This window comes from Falco cherrug, chromosome 6 (genome assembly GCF_023634085.1).
Source record: "Falco cherrug isolate bFalChe1 chromosome 6, bFalChe1.pri, whole genome shotgun sequence".
Taxonomy (NCBI): Eukaryota; Metazoa; Chordata; class Aves; order Falconiformes; family Falconidae; genus Falco; species Falco cherrug.
In genome coordinates, this window is record NC_073702.1 from 71,858,688 (window position 1) to 71,871,233 (window position 12,546).

Here is a 12,546-nt window from a genome sequence, read left to right on the forward strand (position 1 = left end):
AATGTGAAATGAGCAGTTAAATAATTTTCTGTACTGCATAGGATTCTTTGGTATTAGTTTGGGGGAAAATAAGACTGTATCATGATGGCACTTGGATGAAGACCTGTAAGGTCTAAATGAAAAAACAACTTGTTAAATATGAGTTTTATGTATGTTGAATTAAAGGGCAATTTGTTTTTAGTGTTCTTCCCACTTCCTAGTTTCAATGGCCATAAAGCATGGTAGCCTGATGACAAAAAATCTTGAGAATGCAAATTTGATTTTAGGTGTAGATGTTACCTGGATTTTTTCCTGTTCTCTTAATGAGTGGCAAGGACAAAGGTAGCCACTTTTATTTGTAAAAAGCTTGCCTGCAAGTAAAGGTTGCTTGCCTTTAATTAACTTGCCTGGTACAGCCTGAGTGGTCTTGGTTGACTGGGATTTTGAAGGATTACTGAATTAGATGTTATATGTAGATTATTTCAGTTTTGTTTTTGTAACCTGTCATTTCGTTAAATTTTTTCCCTTTCACATTTGATTGCCAGGATGTTTCGTAACCTTGTCTCATAGAAATACTAACTTTATCAAGTTTATTTTTTTTTCCTTTATGCTCTGTTTTATTGTATCAACAAGCAACAAAGATATTTGTTAGTAGAAAGATATAATCTCGGCAAACCCCTGATTTTTAACACCACCAGCCTTTTTTTGTCCTCTTACTTTTGTAGGTACTCTGGCTAGACTTTTGTTGACTTGAGAACTTTGCTTTGCTTCCTAGCCATTTTTAGCATTTTTTTTTAGACATTCTTTGAATTTGACTTCCCTAGGACTTAACTGCATATGTGGAAAGAAAAAGAAAAAGTTACTTGCAGGTTATACAGAGGTGTGGAGATTAAAAAAGATATTTTCCTTAAGGAGATTTGAAAACAGAGTTGATTTCAATGCTTAAGTACACTAAAATACCTACTCATGTAACCCCTTGACACCACAAATCTTCATCTTTCGCAGTGCTGTCTTTTAACAAACCTTTTAGCATGACTACTGTGATAGGATTTACCTCTTCTTCCCAGTATAAACATCACAGATGCTGGGCATCAAATGGTACAGTCATGAGAGCTACATAAAAATCAGAATGGTGTAACAGAAATAGTGTCTGTGCTTTTCTACAGTAAAATAAATCCTCTTATCACAGTGTTCCTTACAATAAGACTTCAGTGTTTAAATAAATTTTTGCCTCAATATATTTACTCTGAGTTTTTACTGTAATTAAACAAGGTATTTTTGGCTTCGCAAAGACGGGAACAAAACCAGCATGCAGCTTGCTTCTGTTGGCTCCAGTGGCATGTGTGCTTGGGTTCCTGATGTGGCTGTAGTAGTCCGATCAGAGTGGAAATTTTCCTAACGAATTTCTAGTGTTGTTAGAGTTAGTTATGCTGTTCCATTTCTAAACAAATCCAACAAGCAGACTGAAATTCCTGTTTAGCACCTGTCTGATGCATTGTAGCTACAATGACGATGGCCGTACACAGCACTTGCTTTAGCTCATAAATAGAAGTGCACTTTTGTTCTGCCTTCTTTCAGGCAAACCTCTTTTGTGTCTTTAACATCCAGCTCTGTAAGTGCAAAGAAAAGGTTTGGAGCTTTTGGATTTTTTACAAACTAGCTCATTGAAGAGAAGCTTTATTTTGAAAAGGGAAATTTTAAACATTTTTTAAATTAAAGATCAAAGGAGGGATTTATTTATTTAGAGAGGCCCGTTTGTAGAAGCTGTGAGATGGTGGGCTATCTTTCTCGCTAGCTTTCAGCTTTTGATTATGATGCCAAAGTGGAGTGGATGTGTTCTAACACTAAGGAGTATCTGTCATACAGGGTCTCTCCCCAAATGTGAGAAACCAGTACAGTTCAGGAGAGCTCGAGATCTAACGCTTTAATTTTTTTGAGGTTCTTTAGATGAAACTACCAGGTGAAAAATATTACTGCAAGAAGAGCTTGAAGAGTGGCATCGGGTTATGTGTAGGAAGCAAAATAGCTTGTCAATGCTTTGACTTCTTGGTTTTATCAAATTGTATTGGCACAAACATCTTGCTTTCCCAATTTAATCAGAAGACCTGCATGTGTTACTGATGGCTGCTATTAAAAATATAATTTCTGATCTCTACATTTTAAGTTGTTTTCACAATAATCTTGGTGCTAGAGACTAGTTTAGTCTTAGAAATAACTAAACTTACTTATTTCCACCCCGTGTCTGTATCACATGCAAGCCCAGCCTTTCCAGCGTAATTTGCAGATGCTGTCTTCACTAATGAGAGGCCTGCTTACTGTTCGTCTACCTTACTTGCTTACCATTAAAGAAACCAGTGGAATCAGCACAAGCAGTTTTATACATGAAAGTTTATCAGACAGTCTGGCATTGGGCTTTGAATAGCTACAGTACAAGAGGAACTTTGCCCAGCTTAGAATGGGTGTATTGTGAATTACGGTGTATCACTGTAACAGCGTTCTCAGCTGCCTGTAGAGCAGAGTTGCAATTCAAATCATGAATTAATCCTATTTTGGAGCTAATTAGTGCAGCGAAGGTGATTTCCGAAGTGCAAACTGTTCAGGTTTGATTTGGAAGGGGAGTACCTGGCCAGCCCTCTGATAAACTTCATCTTTTTATGCAGAACAGGGATTGCAGTTGCAGAGTGTCATTCCTAATTTTTGAAAATCCTTGATGGACTGAAGAAAAATCTTGGCTTCTGTAGAGCCAGAAATACCATTGAATGAGTCATGTGCTTTTGTTAGTTGTTTTAAAGTTTTCAGTAGATGCTTTGGAAAAACACCGCTGTTTTACAGGGTGGGTCCTCCCAAGCCATGTATTTATTGGAGTAAATATTGTCTGGTCCTCAAACAACAAAAAAGAAATCACACTGGTATCAGTCAGAAAGCTGTTCTTTTCAATTGACTTCTTTATAAATACTCTCACCTGCAAGTGCTAGTCATGCTGGTGTACCTCATTGTGCTGAATGCTATAGAAATGAAATTATATTCTCTTCCCAAAGACCTGGCAGCCCTTTTGCCTGACTGGAGACAGCAGAGTGCTACCAATGCAGCAGCACAGCAACATCAGTCTGTATGGTCAATGCTTGTCTGACCACCAAAGCAGCCAGACTGCTGTCAAACTATTTTAGGCATCATGCAGCAAAAAAGGGAGTCTTAAGGAAGTACTTAAAGGGGTGGTTTAATGATTGCTAGGGAAAACTATGTGTGTGCTTTGTAATTGAAATGGTTAGACAAGCAGCTAATGTAGTCAGATTGTTCTAATGGCAATGCCTGACCTAGATTTCATGGGTTATTGAAGATGAAAGTTAATAGCATGGTTTGTTTCAGAAAGGCATGTTGGGTAAAAAACCAACCAAAAAACCCCAACCAAACAAAAATAAAGATGTGCTGCAAGATTTAAACCAGAATGCTTTATCTTTTAGACTGGCCAAAATTGTAAACCACAATTTTATGATCGGTAGAAACATTGAACACTTCCTTCCCTCCCTCCTTCCTTCCTTCCCCCACTCCCCTGACACTCTGCCTTGCAGGAATGTGGTTTCACGCCCTTCTTCTCTGTCAATCAAATTCCAAAAGGGTAATTTCTTACATAACTCGATTTAGATTTGTGAGCTGTGTAATTGGGGGGAAGGGAAGGGCCCCATTCTGAAACATTTAGAAGAATAAACTGTATTATTTATGAGGAGACCTTGAAGTAATTGAAATTAGGTACTTATTGGAGACATCTTGTTTCCAGTCTTTAAAATAAAATATTCTGATTTCATCATGATTTTTCCTGAGCTCCTTCAATAGTATCTGAGACATTTAATGCTAAAGTGCTTATATTTCTGGTTTATAAACCTAAGCAGAAAAAAATAGAAGTAAACCTCTGAAGCCCTTATTAGGCACCATAAAGCCCAAAAAAGGGACTGTTTTCACTCCTGTTTACAGTAAAACTGATTCTGAAAGCCAAGAATGACATTTCCTAAATGTGCTTAGAAAAGAAAAAAAAAAGATTGACAATAACAACTTTTCTTGATTTACATAGCTTAAAATATTAATTTTGAACTAAGGGGCTCTGATAAAAATGTTTCTGTTATTAGTTGCCCCCATCTACTCCCAGCCCTAGGTGATTATTCACTGCCTAAGTTCATTGACTGGGTAAAATGAAAGAAACCTTCTGTTTTAATTTTATAACCTCTCACTCTTCCCAGGATAGCCTTGGTGGTAACAGCAAGACCGCCATGGTAGCAACAGTAAGCCCAGCGGCAGACAACTATGATGAGACCCTTTCAACACTGAGGTATGCAGACCGAGCCAAGAACATTGTTAATCATGCGGTGGTGAATGAAGACCCCAACGCTCGCATTATTCGGGAGCTCCGTGAGGAAGTGGAGAAGCTGCGAGAACAGCTCACAAAAGCAGAGGTACAAATTTTAGTCTCCACCAGCCAGTAAGTCCTGTAAACGCCATTGTCACAGCTTTCTTACCGGGCTTTCAAAAAGGAATGCCACAAAGAATTACTGCGTGGTATCTATGAGAAATCTCCCTTTGTAGCACTTTCCATTTTTCTGCATGTCAGTCTTGAAGCACGGGTGGAAACATGAGAGACCAGGTTCTGTTTGAACACCTTGTTGAGCAATCCTGTTGGTTTGTTTTGGGGTTTTTTTGTTGGTTTTTTTTTTTTTTTATTGTGAGATACAGAGCAAGAGGACATGGAGACAGGAATAGGGGTGGAGTCTTAACATTATGTGGTTTATAGGCAGAGCTTTGCCAGCGTATTTTAAGAATTCAATGTGGCTACATCCTGTGAGATGTGAATTCAGTTAAATAATGCTTACTTACTTGCTTACAAGCTTTAACTGTTCTCAGTCTCTTACAGGCACTGGACAATATTAGGAATATCTGCCTAGCTGCCTCACTGAAATTGTGAAAGGAGCATTGTGTAAATGTTAGGTGAAGGCCAAAACTAGCATAATTCTGAGTTCTGCTCTGAAATGTGGCAAAACAATGGCAATATAATCAGTCTGGTTTGCAATTCCAAAAACTAATGATCTCATGAGGTATGCAGGGAATACTGGCTGTGATATTAGAAATGACTAGTGAATTTTGGACTGTTCTTATTTGAGCTGCCTGATATGCTAAGCATCCAATAATCATATAGCAATTTCTTCAAGGTATCTCAAGTTAAATATCTAAAAATTCCTCTAAAATAGGAACCAGACTTAACAGTACTCTGAAAGAGATAAGTACTCCCTATTTGTGTCATTTTGCATTAATGCCAAAATAACGGCAGCTTTCCAAAGTAATGAAGTAGTGTTTGCTAAACATGAGTAATAAATACTTCCTTCCCCAAGTACTAAAATCCCACCCTAGTTGTCATCTCAGTGACATTGACAAAGAGCATGGAAAAAACGGTGTGGTTTGCTATTAAGAAGCTACACACAGTAAAGGTCAAAACCCACATTCATTGTCTGGTACTCCTTTCAGTTTATTACATTTGTAGCCCATCTAATTGTTCTAACAGAAATGTGCACAAATAACTTATTTTTAAGTGAACAAAACCATTGATCCTTTATGACAGCGAGGTTTCATTTTCAAAGCTCATTTCCAGATATAGAGGTGACCAAGTTGTGGTTTTGTTTTGGTTTTATTCCTTTTGGTGTCAGTATACTTTTCTCCTTAAACAGCCAAGGCACAACAGAACTTGACAGTTTACTTCCCTGCTCCCTGCCCCCAGAGAGTAAGGCATTATCCTCTTTTCCCCTTCTCTTTTTTAATCCATGCATTTTGATCTTTTCTTGTTAAAATTAATATTGTGTGGTTTAATTTGGCTGTGCCAAGACCACCAGCCTGTCCTTCCTAAGCTGGAAATTTAAACTAACTGCTTTCAGCAGAGAAGCACACCTGCTTAGTCTGGGGTGAATCTAGGCCCATATATCTTTTGTTTTTGTAAGTGTTGTAGGGAGTGAGGAGAATTACCTAGCTCATTTTACAGTGTTGAAACGTGAGAATGTTAAGTAATTTTCACCCAGGTCAAAATAAATGGACAAACAAAACTCAGACCTTCAGAATAACTGGGCTTCATCTTCCTGTCCCTGCGCCATAACGGCCAGTGCCTTTGCATCTATCATGTTTTATCGGTCATAATAAACCTTTGTCCTGCAGATTGCCTTGGCTTTGCTTTCCTTCCTGGGTGGAACTCATGTTCCCTTTGACTATTTAGGTATTTGAACTAGAAAAGACTGCACAGGACACATCAGCTGACAGTTGTGTCTTGAGGCAGAGGAAACTCCTGTCTTAAAACAGGATTTTCCACTGCTGGCACTTGCTCCTTGTCTTGAACGAAGTGCCGTGTAATGATGCCACTCTGATTTGGATTCCTGTGAGGAGTTTTGGTTTTGTGGTAAGGGATTATCTGATGGAGAACAATGCTTGCATTGTTTAATTGGCATTGCATAAATACCTAGCAGCCAAAAACATTTTCATCTTGTTAGCAGTGATGAAATAATGACATAAGGAAGTCCACAGGCTTCCTGTTCAAGGCAGTAGAAGAGGAATATGCTAGTACCAAGACTGGAGGCTGTAAATACATGTAGTATAAAAATGCTGATGTCCTTTCAATTTTGGGAGGATCTGATGGGTGCGGGGGGGCAGTATCTTCTTATTCTCAAGTTAGTCCTTGGGCAGAACATGGGCTTTTGACTGTTTCACAAAACAAAATTAGAGCTGTGATGCATTAGCAAGAAAATTGAATTCTGGTATATGGAAGCACATTGTAAGGCTTCTTTTGATATCCACTCTGCAAAATGCATATGCAGAGGGGGATAATCGGAACACCTCGGATGCCTTCATATTTGCTGTTGAAAGAAAATATCACACCCATTAGGCCGTATCAAAAAGAACAATAAATATATTTTGGTGGCATGGCAGTTTAAGTGACTGAGATGTTAAGTGCCATTTTGAGGAAACGACAGCTGAGCGGATGGTGGCTGGCCAGATCAGCAGTATCTTGAGAAAGAAGATTGGTTTAGATATGAGTCATTTGGGATACTCGTATTGGTATAGAAATGAGATTAGTTTGCGTTTGAATATCTCTGTGCAAATCTGCCAGTACCATGTAATTGCTTTGCACTGAAGTGTATAAACTCCACTTTAGCATCTGTACTTGAAACTAATTAAACTAACTTTTTGATGGATTTTGCTTTTATATGCAATATGTATTTTAAAAAACGCTTTACTTACTGATAAGTGTGCCTTGGAAAATGAGTAAAGTTATGTTTCTTTTGTTCCCCATCTGTGTGACAGCGATGTGAAACAAACAAAGCACAACAAGCTTCCTTGTTTTATCTGCTTTTATTTCTGCAGGCTATGAAATCACCAGAATTAAAAGAACGATTGGAGGAATCAGAAAAGTTGATTCAGGAAATGACTGTGACCTGGGAAGAAAAATTAAGAAAAACTGAGGAGATAGCACAGGTTTGTTGCTCTCTTCCCCCGCTTCCATGTCCTATGAAAAATAGGTTTGTTTAATTTGTCAGTTCATAGAGATTGTCTGAATCTCTCCCCACATTTATGGGTAAGTAGGTCAAGCTTACTGCCCTTTTCAAAAGCTTCACTTAATTCCTGTGATATCTGGGTGCCTCCCAGATTACCGTTCCAGTGACAATAATAAATTGTCTGTGTATGCAAATGGAGATGTTATTTAGAAAAATAATACTCCATGGATGAGAGGATTACAGGGATTTTATATTCTTCAGACAGTAAAATTTTCGTTTGTGATGGAGGGTCGAACATAGAGAGTGTTAAATGCAAGGTTATGTGGAGTGCCCCAATACAGAAGGCAAAGGACATTCATAATATTAAAAAATAGAGCTGTTCAGGATCCCTGTGTGTTTTAATACTTCTTAATCTGATATTTAGAGCCTCAGACCGTAATTAATAGAGTATGATGGTTATGCTGAAAAATTGTGCAGGTCACCATGATTATTGCATGACACTTCCAATTCTTACCACACAAATGCTGATGTACATATTTGCAGTGGGGAGCTTTTGAGGGGGATGACTACTGAAAGGTGATGAATAGCATGTAATAAATAAGGAGAAAATGGAGCCTCCGATACAAAGCCCTCTTGTAGATGACACAATCGGAATAGACTGTGTTGACTTTAGTTTAAAGATCCATTGTAAGAAGTGCTGCTTGTGACTATGAGGGCTTCCTGGCTTCCAGTGCAGATTTGTACCATGGATTTTCCTCCCTGTGTATAAGGGTGGAAAAAAAAACCCCACCACACATTAAAAAATTTCTGCTCTCATCCTGCACAATAGTTTCTAGGCATAGAAACTCTGAGTGTGTGTTTGAAAACACCAGAGTCATAGGCTCAATGCTATAGACTAAATCTGCCTTGACATTTATTTGCATATAGCTGCTTGCTTTAGCTCTCCCTCTTTGTCTCTAAATTCCCAGCCTGTTACGATGTTTTGGAGCAGGGAGTTTCATGAACCCTTGCAGCTGTAGAAGAAGTGGGTTGCTTGGGTTTTTTTTCCCCTGAGGAGGGATAGGGACTAATGTTTGTGTAGTATAAAACTGTTTCAGGACTACTTGGAAGCCAGCAGAAGGAACCTTCAGACCTTTTTGGTAGGTGTGGTGGGTTGACGCTGGCTGGATGCCAGGTGCCCACCAAGCCACTCTGTCACTGTCCTCTTCAGCTGGACTGGGGGAGAAAAACACAACGAAAAGCTTGTGGGTTGAGATGAGGACAGGGAGGTCACACACCAGTCACCGTCACAGGCAAAAGCGACTTGACTAAGGGAAATTAATTTAATTTATTGACAATCAAAATCAGAGTAGTAATAAGTAATAAAGAAATAAAGAAACCCTCCCACCACCCCTCCCTTCTTCCTGGGCTCAACCTCACTCCTGATTTCCCTCCCTCCTCCCCCTGGGTGCCACTGGGGAATGGGGCTGGGCCTGGGCTCAGTCCCACACACACTGTCCCTGCCGCTTCTGCCCCCCATGGGGAGGGTCCTCACCCCCTGCCCGGCCCCAGGGGGATCCCCCTGTGGGCAGCCCCTGCCCCGGGGGTCCTCCCCAGGCTGCGTGGGGGGAGCTGCCTGGCTGGGGGCTCCCCACGGGCTGGGGGCACGGCCTGCCCGGCCGGGGGCTCCCCACAGGCTGGGGGAGCCTCTGCTGCGGCGCCTGGAGCCCCCCGGCCTCCCCCTGCCCTGGCCTGGGGGGCTGCAGGGCCGCGGCTCCCACCTGTGCTCACTCCTCTCTCCGGTCCCACCTGCAAAGGGGGTTTTTCCCCTTACCCCAGGGGCGCTCCCACCATCGCTGGTGGGTCAGCCCTTGGCTCCATCTTGGAGCCGGCCGGCATCGGCTCCATCGGACACGGGGGAAGCTTCCAGCAGCTTCTCACAGAAGCCACCCCTGTACCCCCCGCTGCCAAAACCTGGCCACGCACACCCAGCGCAGTAGGTTTAGGCAGGTCCAAGGTTAAAGGCGTTTGTATCAAGTGATGTTATTTCTGGCCAGCATCCACCAACACCTGTAAGTCAAACTGTAGCAGCGTAGGCAGGTAGGATGGACAGGTAATTGTAAATCTTTGAGGAAAGGATGATTTGTCATAAAGAATGAGGGCTGTTGAAGAGGCAGCTTGTAGATGTTTGTAGACATGGAGTGCCAGTAAGGGTTAAAAGCCTTAAAGACTAGCTATGTGAATAGGCAATTTTTCATGCTTTCAGTGTGTATTTGACATACTTTTAATGTATTTTGAATATTAATTAACATTAGGTCTTGAGAAAAAGTTAACAGAAACTGGCTCATTTTATTTAAGTTAATCCTATGAGATTTAGACTGTGGCCCAAGTCATCCTTTGGGCAACATGTTCTTTATCTCCATAGATAGCAAGGAATTATGTGAAATTTGGAGCCTGGCACTGATGATCGGAAGAGAGATCTTTGACATCACACTGGAGTTTTTCCTCTGTTCTTTGTTCTCTCTCTCTCACACACACACACCATTTCCTTATTGAGGATGTTATGTAGGTTTTGTAAGTGTGTGGGGAGACAGGATAGAGAAAATCAAGAGCAAGTTGTGCTTGCTATTCTTTACCATTTTAATCTTGATTAGACCTGGTACAACTCTAGTGCTGAACAGAGAATTATACTGAATGGTATGACGTACAGTGTTTTTAATTACAAAACAAACTGGTAGGTAAAGGTCAGAACCTTAATAAATGTTCCAGCATTATTCCAACATAATCTCTGCTAATTTTAATTTTTTAAAGTCTCGGCATCACAGGCAGTGTAGGTCTCTTGCATTTTTTAACTTACTTGTTTTACCCTCCCCTGTTTCTGCTTCCTCGTAGTAATTCTGAGAAGCCTCCCATGTTTATTTTTTAAATTTTGTTTGCTGTTGTGGATAATGAGTCTCATTTGAGTTTCTGTATGATCCTGGGAACAATCCTCAACATTTCTGTCTTAATGTGTTTTGTAGAAGAATCCCTTTCTGTTTGTAAGTCAGAAATGTTTAATGTTCTTCTTTCACTGCTCTAGCCTTCACCCAAACACTTCCCTTTGAAAGATGTACATTTTTGCACAGTAATGCTTTGTTGTTGAATTCTATGAAGTCTATTGACAAGAACAAAACACCATCCAAAATGCTACTATTCTTGTTCAGCAGGAAGCGTTCTTTGCTTTACTTAAATAGCAGGTTGCCAGTTTTTTGTCATTTTGATTGCTCTGGAATAAAAGATAGACATGGAGCTTGACTTGGCAGGGATTTAACTTAACTTGTTGCATTTTAGCTCAAAAGAGAAAATAAAGGGCTCTCAAGATGTCTTTGTGGTAGCATTTTGCTGTTCCAGTGAGGTCATGGAGAAGCTCCTACAGTAGTTCAGTGTGCTGCTCTCAGCTGTTTTCATTTTCCACTAGGAAGATGCAACTGTGTGAGACGATAGCACGTAGCCCTCCGAGACCAGAGGTGGAAGAACAAGAGAAATTACAGATACCCTGATCAAAGCTTGAGATAACTAAGGCTTTTGTGTCTATTGTTTTGTGTCTATTGCAGAAGAAAAGAGTTACCTTTTTCAGAAGCAGCAGTCCATCGTTTTGTCTTGTGGCTTTTGCAGATAGGAGTGCATTTCCGAAGGGCTGTACATCATTCAGCTTAATTTTGATGGCTACTCTCTTGCAGGAGCGTCAGAAACAGTTGGAAAGCCTTGGCATATCTCTTCAGTCTTCTGGAATAAAAGTTGGGGATAATAAGTGCTTCCTGGTTAATTTGAATGCAGATCCAGCTCTCAATGAACTCCTGGTGTACTATTTAAAGGTAAAAATAAATACTGAGATACATACATATATAAATATATCTAAAATAAAATCATTTAAAAAAATTTTCTAGAAATAGAAATAGGCCTCTAATGCCATTGGCACAGGTGACATGTCTAAGATAAAGCATTCTTTGATGTTCACTGCTTCATTATAAATAATGAGTGCAACGGTTTTATTTCAGATTTAATTCTTCATAGCAGAGGGAGGTTTGAGGATTTTTTTGTTTTGTTTTTTGAAAGAAATTTAGAGGTGCTCTCTTTGAGAAACTGTCTCCTGTTTTGCAATAGTTTTTATTTATTTATTTATTTATCTACCTATCTATTTATTTATTTATTTATTGCAATTGGGTTTTTGTAGTTTGGTTTTGTATTTCGGTTTTGGTGGGGCGTGTGGGGTTTTTTTTTTTAATGCCAACTTTCAAAAGGTTGTACCCAGAAAATTATTTTATATAGAGATTGGGAATATCAGTAATCGGCTTGCTTCTACGTGTGTAGTCCAAATTCTGACTACTGTTTTCAGTTTATAAAATAAATTTTTATTCCTCTTCATGCAACTTGCCAGGAGTGAAAATCAAGTTCTGTTCTGCCTTAGCACTTCTGCTGATGTGCAGTCCCCTTATGTTTAACTGATATTAAATGTAAAACACATGATGGGACTTTTGGACTCTGCACTGAAACATTTGGGTAGTTTAGTTTAACAAACTGTAGATGTGACCTGGAGTCAGGAGGAAAAATGAGGAACAACCATTTTTAAGTCACATTTCAGAGTACAAGTTCTAAAAATCTAGCAGGGTAAGAACATCAGTCTGAACTTCACATGAAATCATTCTCTTCTCTTTGAAGTCATTGGTAGTAAGTCTCAAAACAGCCACAAAATTAGCAACTGGGTTGAAAGATGGTTTTGGTGTAGTTGGTCTTAGGAAATAGGTGATCCTCTTAGATCAGTCATAGTTGCTCTGTGATATCTCAATGAAAGCAAAGGAAAGAACTTTTTCAATATTGTATCTGCTGAAAAACATTAAAAAGGACAGAAGAGAGCTGAGGTTTTGGGAGAAGAATTGAATCCTTTCCAGGTGCCTTGCACATAGGTGTCCAGAGTGTGACTCAAGCTGCTAAATCAGCCTTGACACAGAGAGCTATTGAAGCAGAGCCAACTTCTGTGGTGTTATTGTGAACATGTGGCAAGAGTATGCTGAAGCCAAAGCCTGCTCAGAAA

The 12,546-nt window shown here is 39.8% G+C and overlaps 1 protein-coding gene across 5 annotated transcripts in view; it reads left to right on the forward strand.

The window, feature by feature from the left end:
* The window catches only part of KIF13B (kinesin family member 13B), a 133,131-nt gene that overhangs the window by 61,186 nt on the left and 59,399 nt on the right, over positions 1-12,546 (forward strand). For all 5 annotated transcript variants that reach the window (XM_027811533.2, XM_027811537.2, XM_027811535.2 and 2 more), the window contains exons 11-13: positions 4,212-4,424; positions 7,366-7,476; positions 11,195-11,329. In XM_027811533.2, the coding sequence (XP_027667334.2) occupies positions 4,212-4,424; positions 7,366-7,476; positions 11,195-11,329 (459 nt within the window). The remainder of the gene's footprint in view (positions 1-4,211; positions 4,425-7,365; positions 7,477-11,194; positions 11,330-12,546) is intronic.